Here is a 16075-nt window from a genome sequence, read left to right as displayed (position 1 = left end):
TCACTTTCATTAAGAGGCTTTTTAGTTCCTCTTCACTTTCTGCCATAAGATGCTGTAAAGAGCAATATTGCATAGGAACCTGGAATGTCAGGTCCATGAATCAAGGCAAATTGGAAGTGGTCAAACAAGAGATGGCAAGAGTGAATGTCGACATTCTAGGAATCAGTGAACTGAAATGGACTGGAATGGGTGAATTTAACTCAGATGACCATTATATCTACTACTGCGGGCAGGAATCCCTCAGAAGAAATGGAGTAGCCATCATGGTCAACAAGAGTCCGAAATGCAGTACTTGGATGCAGTCTCAAAAACGACAGAATGATCTCTGTTCGTTTCCAAGGCAAACCATTCAATATCACAGTAATCCAAGTCTAAGCCCCAATGAGTAATGCTGAAGAAGCTGAACGGTTCTATGAAGACCTACAAGACCTTTTAGAACTAACATCCAAAAAAGATGTCCTTTTCATTATAGGGGACTGGAATGCAAAAGTAGGAAGTCAAGAAACACCTGGAGTAACAGGCAAATTTGGCCTTGGAATACGGAATGAAGCAGGGCAAAGACTAATAGAGCTTTGCCAAGAAAATGCACTGGTCATAACAAACACCCTCTTCCAACAGCACAAGAGAAGACTCTATACATGGACATCACCAGATGGTCAACACCGAAATCAGGCTGATTATATTCTTTGCAGCCAAAGATGGGGAAGCTCTATACAGTCAGCAAAAACAAGACCAGGAGCTGACTGTGGCTCAGACCATGAACTCCTTACTGCCAAATTCAGACTTAAATTGAAGAAAGTAGGGAAAACCACTAGACCATTCAGGTATGACCAAAATCAAAAACTATAATAATTAGGGTCAAGTGATAATTGCAAGAATAGTCAAGTAGAAACAAGTTTAAAATAATAGAGTCCCTAAATGGGGCTTTACATACAGAATCAACTTGTTTTTCAGAAAAATGCAAAGCAATTTAATGGGGAAAGAAAGCTTCTTTCAAAATTTGGCACTAGAGCAAATGGATAGTTGAATGAGCAAAATTAATCTTTAACCCTACCTCGTATAATACCAAAAATAAGTATTTTTTTACATGGATCATATTTATGACATTGATCATAAATCTTGATATGAAAACTAAACAACACAATCAAGCTTCAAGAATAAAACACAGGACAACACCTTAAAGACCTTTGTATGAGCAGATATTTCTTAAACAGAACATTAAAAGCGGTGTGAGGGAAAAGAGAAACGTGTTGAACTTAATTAAGAACTTCTGTTCATCAAAATACACCATTAAGAAAGTTTGAAAAGCAAACCTCACACTAAGAGAAGATATTTTCAATATGTATATAAAGGACTTTTGTCTTGAATATTTTAAGAATTCCTGCCAATTAAAAAAGAAAAAGGTAGACGATCCAATTATAAAATGGGCAAAAACCTTGGATAGTCATTTCACAAAGAACATATTCAAATATCTAACAAATATAAGAACAAGAGCAAATAAAACAAAAGGAGAATGATCAGAGTTAAAGTTTTCCAGGTTATAATTTTAAGAGGAAGGCAGAGTTACTCGTTCTCCTTAGACTTTGCATCTGTTGTTATGTTAAAATTTTAAGGATAATCACTAAAAAGAATATGTAATTTACAATATGGTTGAAAAAAGAGGAGGACTTAAAAAACTCCATAGGGAATTCTCTGGTAGTCCAGTGGTTAGGATTCTGTGCTTTCACTGCCAAGGGCTCGAGTTCAATCCCTGGTCAAGGAACTACGATCCCACAAGCCCTGCAGTACAGCCAAAATAAACAAAAAACAAACAACAACAACAAAAAACAACAACTTCATAAATCAGTGAGACGAAGGAAAGGAGAAAAGCTTAATAAAAGCCAAAGGGATGCTGCTGCTGCTGCTGCTGCTGCTAAGTCACTTCAGTTGTGTCCGACTCTGTGCGACCCCATAGACGGCAGTCCACCAGGCACCGCCGTCCCTGGGATTCTCCAGGCAAGAACACTGGAGTGGGCTGCCATTTTGGTGGGAATAAATATAAATACACCAATAATCACAAGAAATGTAAATTAAACTTTCCAGTTCTTTTTAAGGACAGGATTGGCAAATTTATTTCCTTTTAGGACACAGGTTAAAAAATGAAAATAGGAGAATAGTAAAGGACATATCAGGAAAATAATAGCTTCTTAAAAAGTATACCTTTACTAGTATCAGAAAAAAAAATAGATTTTAATTAGAAACATTAGTTAGGGATAAAAAAAAGTTGGATCATATAATGATAAAAAATAAAATCCACCTGTAAGACAATAATTTTAATTCACCTAACATTACAGTCTCAAATCTTCATAGCAAAGATGAGCAGAAATACTAGGTTAAATTTAAAATCTTAGTGATATTTAACCCACTGCTGTCATTAACTGACTATATCATTTTTTTTTTTTGCCTTGTAACACATAATTTAAAACAACCAAAACTTTGATGCTTAAAATAATAGCCATGTGTTAGCTATTTTGTGAAGCAGAAATGTAAACAGGTTTGAGCTGGGCACGCATTTGATGGCCTCACTGTCATGTCAGTGAGTTTGCTAGAGTGAAGGATAATGGGGGCATGGTTATTTCATTATATTAAGCTATCCTGAACTTGTTGATGTGATGGAGGATCAGAAAAGCAACAAGAGTGGAAAGCCTAAGGCACACCTAAAGCAAACCCTGAAGCCTTTGTTTCCATCCTTTTTGCTAATGTCCCATTGGCCAAAAAAAATATCAAATGGCCAATGTGGATACTGAGGGTTATGAAAGAGACTCCACATGCTTTCCCATTGCAAGGGCATAAATACAGGGAAGAAATACTAGGAAGTATTAGAAATAGTCCCCAAATTAACAAGAACATCCATTTTGACCGCTATTATTAACACTGGGACTGAGGTTCTAAAATGTTCTAAGGTAAAGAAATAAGTATAAGAAATAGGAAGAGGTCAAAATTTCATTATTTGCAAATCTATATATAGAAAACCTGAAGCAATCAGTGGGCAAAATTATTAAGATGAATAAGACAGTTCAGAATCTTGATTTGTATTTAAGATCAAGCACAGAAGTAATTATGTTTCTCAGCCAGCAATAAACAAATTCAAATGGAGTAGTAAATTACTGTTGTGCTACTAGATATTAAGGTATGTTATAAAGTCTTGGTACTTAAAACAGTGTGATATTGACAGCAAATAGATGCATGGAATAAAACATAAAACTCAGATCCATAAGTCATTAGAAATTAGGCATAGAAATAAGTACCATTTCAAATCAAGGAGGAAAAGATTATTTTAAAATGGTGATGTGAAAATTGGCTCACTATAAGGAAAGAAATGTTACTGGATTTCTATTTCACACTGTGCATAAAAATAATTTTCAGCTCTGTTAAGGTCTAAAACATAAAAATTAAAACTTTAAAAACAAAAAATATAGGTAAGATTTTTTAAATGTTTGGGCAACAAAGAACATCATAAACAAAAGATAAGCAGTAGACAGAAATCCAGTACATGTTACAGGTAAATGACTGATATTTCAAATATTTAAAGGAGTAAAACCCAGTAAGAAACAGTTCAGTAGAAAGATAAGCAAATGATAGTAGAAAACAATTTATAGGGAGCAAATGGCCTATAAATCTAAGAAATGCTCAGTTACACTAGTAATCAGAGCACAAAATAAAAAACAATCAATTTTATTGAATCCATCAGGTAGGAGGAAACTTAAGGACATTAATTTTAAGCATTGGCATGGCTGGTAGGTCTGTAAATTAATATAGATTCCTTGAAGAGTGTAGAATAGCAGTGATGCAGTCAGGCTCTCACCTGGAAACAGATGGCATGATAACTCAAGGAGATTTGATTTGCAAAGAGACTATTTTTGAAAGTGTGGGCAGAGAAGCTGCTACCACCCCCAGACCAGAACGGATGTGCAAGGAAGTAAAGTTTCCAGGAACCCAGGAATGAATTTTGAGATTGTCTTGAGACAAAGCCTTCAGTTGAGGGGCACAGGTAGTAGTCTCACAGGAAGTACTGCCAGGTGAATAAATATCTACACCTTACTCTCCTTCAGATATTCTGTCACTGGATAAATTCCATCAGGAGTTGAAGGGTCCTTTGATGCATTTCATAGATTCAGCTTCCCAGGGTGGAGTGGGGTGGAGAGAGGATCTCAAGGGGGCAAACAGAAATACCCGGCAACATCAATAGTTAACGAAATAGAAATTGAAGATTTTTGTGCCTGACAACTAGCTATTCCACTGTTAAATGTAGTTAAAGAAACTTTGTCATATTTACACAAGGACACATGTACAAGTATATATAATATAATACTGTGGAGAAGAGTAAGTCCAAAATAACTCAAAATTTTATCAGTGGGGGAACAAGTAGGTAAACTGTGGGATGGAATAATATATAATGAAATATTGTAGAGCAGTTAAAAGGAATTCATTACATCTTCGTGTTTTAACATGGATGTATCTGAAAACAGTGTTTATGGAAAAAGCAAATTGGGGAATGAGGTACCATAGGTACAACCCTCTATCAGTTGGGATACCTTTGACACCATTAACAGAAAACCCCAAAGGATGAGTTAATGTTTCTCATAATGTAGAGGTCAACAATTCAGAGCTGGTGCAGCTGCCCCAGGATCTATACTAGGAGGATTCTTGCACTGTTCTTAGTGTGGGGCTCCATCTGTGGCTTTCAGGGATTTGGGAATAGCCTCATATCTGTGCTTAAAATGAAATCATTTCACAATGTTTATCAATTCAGTTGGCCCAGATTTTTACCATGTCTTTAGTATTCATTTTCAAGTAGACATAAAGTAGGTAAATATTTTGAACATCAGTGAAGTTAATAAATGGCTGAAAAAATGTGTCCCTCTCAGGTCGATAAACTGGTGGCCCTCATGCTCTGTAAACCATTTCTGGGAGAAGAGGTCCTCTTTGTTGCTTGAGCTGAACATGTATTAGGGTGTCATTATCAAGCTGACAGTCTGACCAGGACTGAATTACATTATCTCCTCAGTTTTCATCTATGGATGATAAGAATGCAAACTCTAGCTCTCACCATCATCACAAGAGGGTTTAATAAACTTGGCTTTATAGACAAATGGTTTCCGCTTTTGAGCATAGTACCACCTGTTAAAAGGGAAGATGGGAAATGGAATCTTAAATAATTTATCTGCTTGGTTTATTAAATGTTGTCTTGTGGATTGTGAATGTACCTGTGTTAGCTTAGACAATTTAAGTATTTTTAATTATATGTCACTATTTTTAATTATATGTCACAAAAACCTGGTCCTGGCAATATAAAGATTTGATTTTTGGTACAAGTCACTTGTAGTGAATGCTTTATGATAAATTTTAACAGAAATTATACTGGCTACCATTTATTTGATGTATGCTATATATCATGCATTGTAGAAAACCCTTTATATTGCCTTATTTCGTTAGTCCTTATAACAACCTTACAGGTTTAAATAAGTCTATTAAAATATAGGTTTTTTAAAATTAGCCAAATGACTGGCATATAGTAAACACCCAATTAAAGCAATTATTTTTAATCTGATTATTATTCTTATGTTATGGATGAAGAACCAGAGAGTTGGAGATTTTTGGTAGTGTTCTAAAAGTTGTACGGGTAGTTAAGAGGCAGAGCTGAAACTGGAACTGTCTGTTTAGTCACAAGTCTGCATTAACTATAAAACTCTACAGTCCCTTGTATGTTACTCCATTTAACATTTCAACAACTCTAGTTCAGAATGAGCTTTATTTTTCAGATTAGGAAACTAAGTTCTGGAGAAGAAGTTATTAACAATGATAATACATTTCATGATTTATGCAAGGCTCTGCTGGTCAGTTGACAGAATTGGGATCCCTGGAAAGCAAACATGAAGTGAATGAAGATTAGCGTACAGGACATTTATTAGGGAGAGCTCTGGGGAGGAAAACCTGTGCAAGGGAAGGGAAGGAAGCAGGACTGGGTAGAGGGAGAAGATGGACTGTGACAGTCTTTAAAAATATTCATTTAGCTGTGCTGTGTCTTGGTTGTTGCATGTGGGATCTAGTTCCCTGACTAGGAACTGAACCCAGGCCCCCTGCGTTAGGAGCACAGAGTCTTAGCCACTGGACCACCAGGCAAGTCCCTGTGATGTAGTGTTGATGAAGGCCTCAGCCAACCTCACAAGGAGCCCTGAAAGTGGGATGGTCCTTCGGAATTAATCTTGATTTGGGATACTGCTGCTGCTAAGTCGCTTCAGTCATCGACTCTGTGCGACCCCATAGACCGCAGCCCACCAGGCCCCGCCGTCCCTGGGATTCTCCAGGCAAGAACACTGGAGTGAGTTGCCATTTCCTCCTCCAATGCATGAAAGTGAAAAGTGAAAAGGAAGTCGCTCAGTCGTGTCCAACTCTTAGCGACCCCATGGACTGCAGCCTTCCAGGCTCCTCCATCCATGGGATTTTCTAGATAAGAGTACTGGAGTGGGGTACCATTGCCTTCAAGCGTCCTTGAAATTGGGGCTTTTAAAGCCCTATGTTGATTAGTCATTGCTGGGAGTAGGACATGCTTTTGGGAAGGCATCTTTCATTAGCAGAGAAAACTTCTAAAGAGGCCTTTCTGCTAGCTGCATTCTCAGCCGCTGTGGAAATAAGTTCTTTATTCTTAAACAGCAATCTGGGAGTTACATCATGGCATATACTTCAGGAAACTAAACTTTATTAACAACAAAATGCATAATTTTTCTTTCATTCTATGATGCTATTCCTATTTTATCTAGAAACTGACTGAACTTTCATGCTAACTCTAATCTTTCATTTCTACATTTTAAGTCCAATTTTCGTTCACCACAGCTAACCCCAGTGTTAATGTAATATTGCCACTAACATGACAACTGTAGTTCTACCACTAACTATAGTTAATTGTTCTATTACCAGTAACTGGATGGTTAATAGTACTACTACCGAATATTCTAGGTATCTGATTTTAATACTTTACATTGATGGCACAGGAAATTGAATATATGTAACTCCAAAAATTGGTTTAGCACAATGAATCTTAAATCCGTAAGTAGAAGCTTACTCTGTTAATACTTATTTATTTGGCTGTGCTGGGTCTCAGTTGAGGCACACAGGATCTTTTGCTGTGGCATGTGAACTCTTGAATTGTGGCATGTGGGATCTAGTTCCTGACCAGGGACTGAACCTGGGCCCCTTGCGTTGGGAGCATGAGGTTTAGCCACTTAACGCTAAGGAAGTCCCGCTTACTTTAAATATAGTCTAAATCTCTTCTAAAAGATTTCACACACTGGCACTTAGCCAGTTTTCCCTTTGTTGCTGTTTTTCTTTTTTTTGTAGGAAGGCACTGACTGAGGTTGAGTGAGCCCTTCTCCCGTAAGATAAGTGAATCTATCACGACCTGAGAATTCCACAGGGCATTCTCAACTGTGGAAATTAAAGACAAAATGCTCAACCACACCCTTTCCATGAAACAGTTTTACAAAGTGGCTTTTTTTTTTTTTTTTTAAAGCTTATGTCTTTAAGACAGTAACCTCATTGTCTCTGTTAATAGCAAAAAGTATTTGAGTTTTCTGATCTCATATAAAACATGTAATATATGGGCATATTACTGTCTTATACATACTAAGCACTTAGTAATTGTTTAATGAATTGAAATGTAATTACTAGTAATTTCCCCAAAATTTATTATAAAATATTGGCAATAACCCAATGTTAAGATCAATTCTCTTATCAGATCTCTGGATGAGAAATCAAAAGCAAAACCACTTATGAGGGGTTCAATGTGTCTAGGAAGCACTGATTCTCTTACATAAAGCCCCTATGATTTTATTCTAATTTCAGAACTCCAAACTGGCCCTATTAACAAGGAGGCGTTGTTCTGATTCATTTAGTCTTTAGAACCTATTTTACAGATGAGGAAACCAAGACTGAGAATGTACAAGGTAATGCAACAGGGCTAGGAACACAGGCTACCTTCTGCTTTACCTCATTGTCAACAGAAAAGTGAAGGCTTGAGAGGAAAGAGGCAGCATGTAACACTAGGCAGACTTCAAAAGGAAAGAAAAGAAAGATGGATAAAGTGTTAGAAAGATTCCAGGAAGGAAGACAATTCATGGAAACAATTATGAAAGATTAGTTGTGAAGAGAAAGGTGAATAATACTGCCTTCTAGAGATAAGTCCACAGACGGTGACACTTCCCAAAATGGCATTTTATTTACTCTCTCCCCCAAATTGTTATGCAGTATTAAAAATTTGTTCACTTTGTTTAGACTATTGATAGGATAATCTGAATTTATAGGTAGAGAAATATAATAATAGAGCATAGCTCAAATAGTTTAGAATTACTTTAATAACTAACAAATGTGTCACATAAGTCCAGTATAACATTTTTATTGGCACTTGAAATAAATGTATTACTCACTAGTGGATGTGCCAAAAAGAAAATCCCCACCCTATTTCCACCCCCACAGAGCTACAAATGATTATTTATTAAGCAGTGACAGAGTGACTTGGAGTGCAAATCAGAAGTCATCGTGGTTATCTGTGTTCTTAAAGATTAACTTTTGGATAATGTTAGGATAAATAAAAAAGGTTGTCAGTGTAAAAATTCACATTAAAAAACAAACTCAATTTCAATTCTGGTGCTTGAAATTGTAGCTGGCTTCATTAGACTTTTATATATCCTGTTTCCTATATTTAATGCATATAATTAATTATGGTATTAGCTTAAATACCTTCCACAGGAAAGTTTTCAAAATTTAGAGTGTAGCCTTGCTTTACCCATCATTTATCTACTCATAATGTTTCCTGGTCAAACCGAGGTGGTCTCTCTCTTTTGCTTCTTTTTAGGTGTTCTTAGAATTTTAAGCATCCTGTGCTACTAACCTGGAGGGAGGTAAAGCTTACATGAAAGTATTTAGCTAATGTTTTTGGCTTAAAAAAATTCTTTCATACTATTCTGGGCCAAGCACTATGTTAAAGGACCCTAGAAATACCCTAGAAATACCAGTGTAGGAGTTTCACTGCCAGGATAGAAGTGTAAAGAACAGCATGGACATACTCTCCAAAGAAGCAAAGCTAGAGAAAGCTATAAACACACAACTTTACTAAAAATCCTTGCAAAGAGTCCTAAGGGCTCAGAACAAATGAAAAAAAATATTTATTCAAAGAAACCTACACCAACTCAGTTTGTGGTCAACAAGATGGGGCTCCCTCTCCCCTCAGCTCCCAAGTAAGGGTTACCATATCTCATCTCATCTAAAGGGCAATCCTCCAGCTTTTCTAAGGCCGTCTGACTCTAAGCTTAACTGGCTAAATTCTGATGAGTGTGGCTGAAAGGCAGAGGGTTCTCTCCTTTCATTGAGCTCATGGGATGAGGGCTTTACCCCAGGAATGGCAAGGCCAGACACTAAGGCCCCGATCTTCGTTATGCCAGCTCACTCATAGGACTGGAAGAACAGAACTGTAAGAAACAAACCCAAAAGACCAGAGGCTACTGCCCCACCCAGCACTCAGAGGAGTGGCTCAGAGATTTTGTCCAGGGAAAGAAGCAGTCCATAAGAAAGGAGAGAGTTTCATTCTTCTCCCCAAAGGAACTGACTTCATTGGAAAGAGAATGTGGAGAAAATCAAGCCCAATGGCACTCTTGAAGAAAACATTTCCTCTTAATTAGGAGCAACAAGCTAAATTGTAGGCCAACTAGTTGACCAGAGAAGCAGGGAGAGACAGCTGAGAGGGACTGTCCCTTGGTCAGAATATGCCTCAAAAGATGGCCTCAAAAACTATCCCATCCAAATTTAATTCTATCAGACTGCTGAGTACTGCATGCTCCAGGGCCATGTCAAAAAAAATCAAGCAATCAACCAGTAATTGGTGGAACCTAAGGGCTCGGTGTCCTGGCAGAGGGCATGACAACCCACTCCAGTATTCTTGCCTGGAAAATCATCATGGACAGAGGAGCCTGGAGGGTTATAGTCCATGGGGTTACACGACTGAGCGACTCGGCACAGCACAGCAAAGCATGGGCTGGGTGTAATACCAAATGAGGCAGCCAGCCTATTAAGAGATATTAGAAAAAGAGACAGTCAGAAAAAGAGAAAGAGACTGCAAGTTTAGCCCTGCTAAAACCACTGCCATACCAGGGTGAGTGTGTACATGCCTAAGACTGCACTCTCTGAAAAGTGACATCAGGGGCTCCACACTTTGGGGGAAGCAGGTTTCAGTAAAATAGACCAGCCAAGTCACTAAACAAATAAAAAAGCAAAGAGCAACAACAGCAGTTCCTTGTGGGGGGAGAGAAAGGAATCCCTTTCCACAATAGCCAGTTTTTAACAAAAAATTATGAGACTTGCAAAGAAATGGGCAAGTGTGACCCATACATAGGAAAAAAGAGTAGGCAACAGAGACTGTGAGAGGGGCCAGATGTTATTTTTAATAAATACTTTCAAAGATGCCATTATGCTGCTGCTGCTGCTAAGTCGCTTCAGTCGTGTCCGACTCTGTGCAACTCCATGGACTGCAGACCATCAGGCTCCACCGTCCCTGGGATTCTCCAGGCAGGAACACTGGAGTGGGTTGCCATTTCCTTCTCCAATGCATGAAAGTCAAAAGTGAAAGTGAAGTCGCTCAGTTGTATCCCACTCTTAGCGACCCCATGGACTGCAGCCTACCAGGCTCCTCCATCCATGGGATTTTCCAGGCAAGAGTACTGGAGTGGGGTGCCATTGCCTTCTCTGAGATGCCACTATAAATATGTTTAAAGAACTCAAGGAAGGTATGAAGAAAATGTTTCATCATAGAGAATGTCAATAAAGAGGCAGAAATCATAAAAAAAGGACCAAACGGAAATTATGAAATTAAAAAGCACAATAATTGCAATAAAAAATTATAGTAACTAAACAGTCAACTTGAACTAGAAAAAAGAATCAGTGAAGATAAATGGATGAACATTATGCAACCTGAAGAAGAGACAGAAAAAAGAATGAAGAAAAACAGAAAAAAATGTTGGATACTTTTGGATCCACCAATACAGGTATAATGGGAATACCAGAAACTGAGAAGAAAAAGAAATAGAAAAAACTTTCAAAGAAATCATGGCTGAAAATTTCCCAAATTTGATGAAAAACATTACACATCAAAGAAGCTCAATGAACTTCCCCCAAGTAGTATAAATACAGAAACTCAAACACATACATATCATAGTAAGAATGCTAAAAGACAAAGAGGAAATCTTGAAAACTTGTACAAGGAAGCCCCCAAAGTTCAAAAGCTGACTTATCATTTAAAAAAACCATGAAAACTAGAAAGCAGTGAGACAGCATATTCAAAATTCTAAAAGAAAAAAATCCCTGTCAGCCTAGAATCTTATATCTAGAAAAACTTTCTTTTAAAAATAAAGGCAAAACAAAGACTACCAAGTAGACACAACTTAAAAGAGAATTGCTAGCAATCCACCTTATAAGAAATACTAAAGTTTTTCAGAGTGGAAACAAGTAAACCCAAATGGGAATATAAAGATTTAAGAAAAAACAAAAAGCAGTAGTAAAGATAATTATATGATTATAAAAAACAATATCTTTCTTCTCCTTTCTTTTTAAAAAGCAGTTATTTGAAGAAATATATACATAACAGTACCACTGGGTTTGTAACTTATAGAAATGTATTATATTTGAAAATAACAGCACAAAGTGGGTAGGTGCAAAGAGTTGCACTGGAGTAAGGATTCCAACACCAGATGGTAACTTGAATCCACAGGAACAAATGAAGAGGACCAGAAATAAGAAAGTTAATGACACATTCTATAAGCTTGATGGTCATCTTTTCTGTTTCTTTAATAGACACAGAATTACATAAAGCAATAATTAAACACTGTATTGTTAGGTTTATAATATATATATATAGATGTAATATGCGTAACAGTATAAAGATGGAAGACAATGAAATAGAGCTCTACAGGAATGTTTCCATATCTCACTGAAACTGCTGCTACTGCTAAGTCACTTCAGTCGTGTCCGACTCTGTGCTACCCCATAGATGGCAGCGCACCAGGCTCCCCCGTCCCTGGGATTTTCCAGGCAAGAACACTGGAGTGGGTTGCCAAGTTAGTGTAAATCAGAAGCAGATTCTTGTAGGTTAAAATATACATGGTAAGCCCTAGAGAAACTGAAAAAATAACTCAAAAATGTGAAAAATCATTAGATTTTTTAATATGAGACATATAAAAATTAAAATGACAGATATTTATAATATTCTAATAATAAACTAGTAACACTGAATGTGAGTATATTAAATAATTCAATCAAAAGACAGATTGTTAGACTGGATATTATTATTATTTTTAATTCATATTTGTAACTGTGTGACATTAGACCGAGGTTGGCAATCAATAGCTTGGCAATCGATAGCTTGGTGGGCTAACTCCAGGAAATCACCTGTATTTGTAAAGTTTTACTGTAGCACAGCCACATCTATTAATTTATGTGCTACAATGCGCTACAGTGGTGGTGTTAAAAAGCTGTGACATAGACCATATGGCCTGCAAAAGCTAAAATATTTAGTATCTGGTCCTTTACAAAAAGAGTTTGCTGACATAACTAAAGGAAACCCAGTGTGGAAGTTCTTCTTTAACTGATTCTGTTTCCCAGGACATTAAGAAGCAAGGCCATTATTTAAGAATGAGATCAAGAGAAAGAGGTCTTAGAAGTTTGAGAAGTAAAAAGGTTAGTGAATATACCAGGGACATGGAATAGAACTGGTGGAGGGCGCTAGGCATGGCACTGGAGGAGAGTGGCAAGTAAGCATACTTTTTTTGTGTGTGTGAAAGATACCTGCATTCTAACCAGTGCTTATAATGAATTATCTGAGCTTCACAGTTGATTCCAAAGGTACAGGAACATTTTTTGATCCCAACTAATCACCGATTAATAAAGTTTTACTACTTTCAAGTACATAAAATTAAAATTAGGTTTACACCACTTCTGTCTGTAGTTTTAAGGAGGCTCTCCACTGAGTTTGTTCTATAAAAGGAAGACAAATGGTTTTTAATGAGCTATCTTATAAAAGAATGAATATTCCAGAAGTTATACCCTGCCTCCCTCATAGTAAAGCACTGTAATTAAGTCAAATAATCAGAGTAAGAAGGGACTTACATGCTAGATAAAATAACTAATTTTAAACCAGGAGAAAAAGTTTATTTTACCCAGGAAGAAACAATTTAATTACAACAAATGCTGCCCTACTTATTCTCAGTCTATAATCTGAAAATTATACCGTATTTGTCAAGGGAATGAAAATACTCAGATAATGCAGATACAATGGACTTTACAGTACTTCTTTTCCCTGAATAGCTAATTATATTTGACATATACTGGGACAGATTATTATTACCACCGCTACTACTAAAACATCAATATTTTAAGGAATTGTGCAATATATCCTTTTTGAAAGCAAATATTTTATCAATTTGCATTTTCATAGTTTGTCTTACCATTTAAGAGATGCATACAGTTTGGTTTGGTTAGTGAAAAAATTTAGCAATCCGTTGAGCCAACTGATGGTCTTTAAAGATGAACTGAGGTGAAAGACTACCGTTAAGTAAATAATCAGGTAGTGTGTCACTTTCCTACAGTTTTTTTTTTTTTAAAGGAAACTAAAACTAACATTTATTAAACACCTCTGTCTGCCTGAGCACTGGGCTAGTAGTGAAACACGATCTATGTTAAAAGAAGTACCTATTATCCTATCCATTCTCTACATTAGTTCTAACACTTGAAGCCTTAAATTTAAATGAGGGATATTAGAAAAAAATATCTTGCTGTGGCACTTAGGTTAAAATGTCAGACACCAATTCCTTCCAAAACTGTATGGTTGAGTAATTCTCAGAAAAAAAGAACGACTCAAACCTTGCTGCTTTGGTGTAACCAAGAGCTACTAGAGCTACTAATAATATTCCTCATGCTGTTCTTCTTTTCCACAATTTTCTTCTTTGTTTGATGTTTACCTTTTAATAACTGTGTGTCAATTGCATCTAAATATGGTACTATTTAAATAAAGTGAGATTTAACTACTATGCTGCTGCTGCTGCTAAGTCACTTCAGTTGTGTCCGACTCTGTGCGACCCCGTAGATGGCAGCCCACCAGGCTCCCCAGTCCCTGGGATTCTCCAGGCAAGAACACTGGAGTGGGTTGCCATTTCCTTCTCCAATGCATGAAAGTGAAAAGTGAAAGTGAAGTTTCTCAGTCGTGTCCAACTCTTTGCGACCCCATGAACTGTAGCCTACCAGGCTTCTCCGTCCATGGGATTTTCCAGGCAAGAGTACTGGAATGGGGTGCCATTGCCTTCTCCAAAGTCTACTATATTGCCTGCTAAATTAGGCCTGCCTTTTCTTCACTTTTATAATCTGAATATCATTATTTTGATTTTGAAAAAAAACTCATAAATCATGCATTACTTCTTTAGATTGGTATGAGAAATTATATGCCAAATGCCATTCACTTTCATACCATCCTCAACAATGTTACACGCAGTACATGTCATATGTTCCCAAAGTACACTACATAAAAAATTCTAATGTGCTTTGGGCTTTCCACACTACTCTAAATTTTCTTTTTAAAATTTACATTTAAAATATTTTTCCTGTTTTTAATAAATGATTAACAATTTTCACATTTTATCTATACTCTGCATTCTCTAAAATATTCTCAAATTAATAATTTCTACATAATGATATATAATTAAAAAAACTAAATAAGTCCTTACTACATAGTAATGGAAAGGGAAGACACAGACTAAAAGAAAGCTACTGTTTATGAACACTTTACAAATTCTGTAGATTTACTGTGACAAATGAACATTCTTTTCTAAATGTCAAAGAATATTAGATAAAACTTTTATTTTGAATGTGATTTACATAGGATAGGATCAAACTTAAAAATCACTTATAATTTACTGCTTGATCAAAATTAACATAAAAATATAACGAATTATATTTTCAATTCAAACTGACAAACCACTTTTTAAAGAAAAGCATTCTGCTCTATACTATCATAATTCTTCCTACAGAGTACTGGCAAAGGTAGTTACAGTGTGTCACAAATAGTTAAAAGCAACATTTTTAGGTAATTTGAATAAGGAACACATACATTATTCAAAACAAACATTAGGGTTATTTTCTCTGAAAAGCTAGCTTGCAGATGAAAAGAAGAAACCCAAATCCGCATACTGTAATAGCCGTCCTCTTCAAAATCCTACTATTCCATGTAGATACTTCTTCCATTAACGGTATATGAGTTGGATCATTTTCTCGTTCATTTTGTAACTAATGTTTAGTATGGAAAAAAGAAGAGTTAATGTACAGTATACTGAAAATAAAAATATCTTTGATTTAAAAAGTATCAAAATATACATGTTAATTCACTTGATTTAGATGTAACCTAAATGCAAGATTCCCATGGAAAATTTAAAGTCTTAAAAAATAGTTTTTCCTTCAACCAGGATCCGATTATACTAGATTATTAGTTTTATATTAAAAATAAATGCTTCTACAGATGACTACATTTTAAAATCAAGTTTTCATGTCAAGAGATAAAGTTCCTTTAATGTCAAAGTTTCTGTTTCTACCTTTAAGGAATGACAATCATTTTTTTTTCCTTCTGTATTAAATATCAACTGATTTCTTACCAAAAAAAAGCAAACCATTCTTATAGAATACCTACAATACATGAAATTCAACAAAAACTAGAAGATTCAATGCTAATGCTAGAAGTATAACCCTTTATTTAAATATAGTTGCAGGAACAAATGTTAACAAAAATTTCAGTGGTTCTTTTAGCATTTTCCAGCAATGAAATTACATGACTCAGTCAGTTTCTAAATCTCCATATTAGAACTTTCTTGGTATAGAAGTCCCCTCAACTTTGTGTGTGTGTGTGTGTGGTGGTGGTGGCGGGGGTGGGGGGCCGGGGCGGTGTGGAGAAGATAGTTCAGTTGTTGGGGGAGAGGCAGAAGAGGGAGAACAAGCAGAAACCAGAAGATCC

At 36.3% G+C, this 16075-nt stretch overlaps 1 protein-coding gene across 2 annotated transcripts in view; it reads right to left on the bottom strand.

The window, feature by feature from the left end:
* Positions 1 to 14914: 14914 nt before the first annotated feature.
* ASZ1 (ankyrin repeat, SAM and basic leucine zipper domain containing 1) overlaps positions 14915 to 16075 on the bottom strand; it is a 75754-nt gene continuing 74593 nt past the window's right edge. For both annotated transcript variants that reach the window (XM_061414024.1, XM_061414025.1), the window contains one exon: positions 14915 to 15357. In XM_061414024.1, the coding sequence (XP_061270008.1) occupies positions 15205 to 15357 (153 nt within the window). In that variant the 3' untranslated portion in view covers positions 14915 to 15204. The remainder of the gene's footprint in view (positions 15358 to 16075) is intronic.

Source organism: Bos javanicus, chromosome 4 (genome assembly GCF_032452875.1).
Source record: "Bos javanicus breed banteng chromosome 4, ARS-OSU_banteng_1.0, whole genome shotgun sequence".
NCBI lineage: Eukaryota > Metazoa > Chordata > Mammalia > Artiodactyla > Bovidae > Bos > Bos javanicus.
The sequence above is the reverse complement of the archived record's forward strand: the minus strand, read 5'-3'. Positions and strand labels throughout refer to the sequence as shown.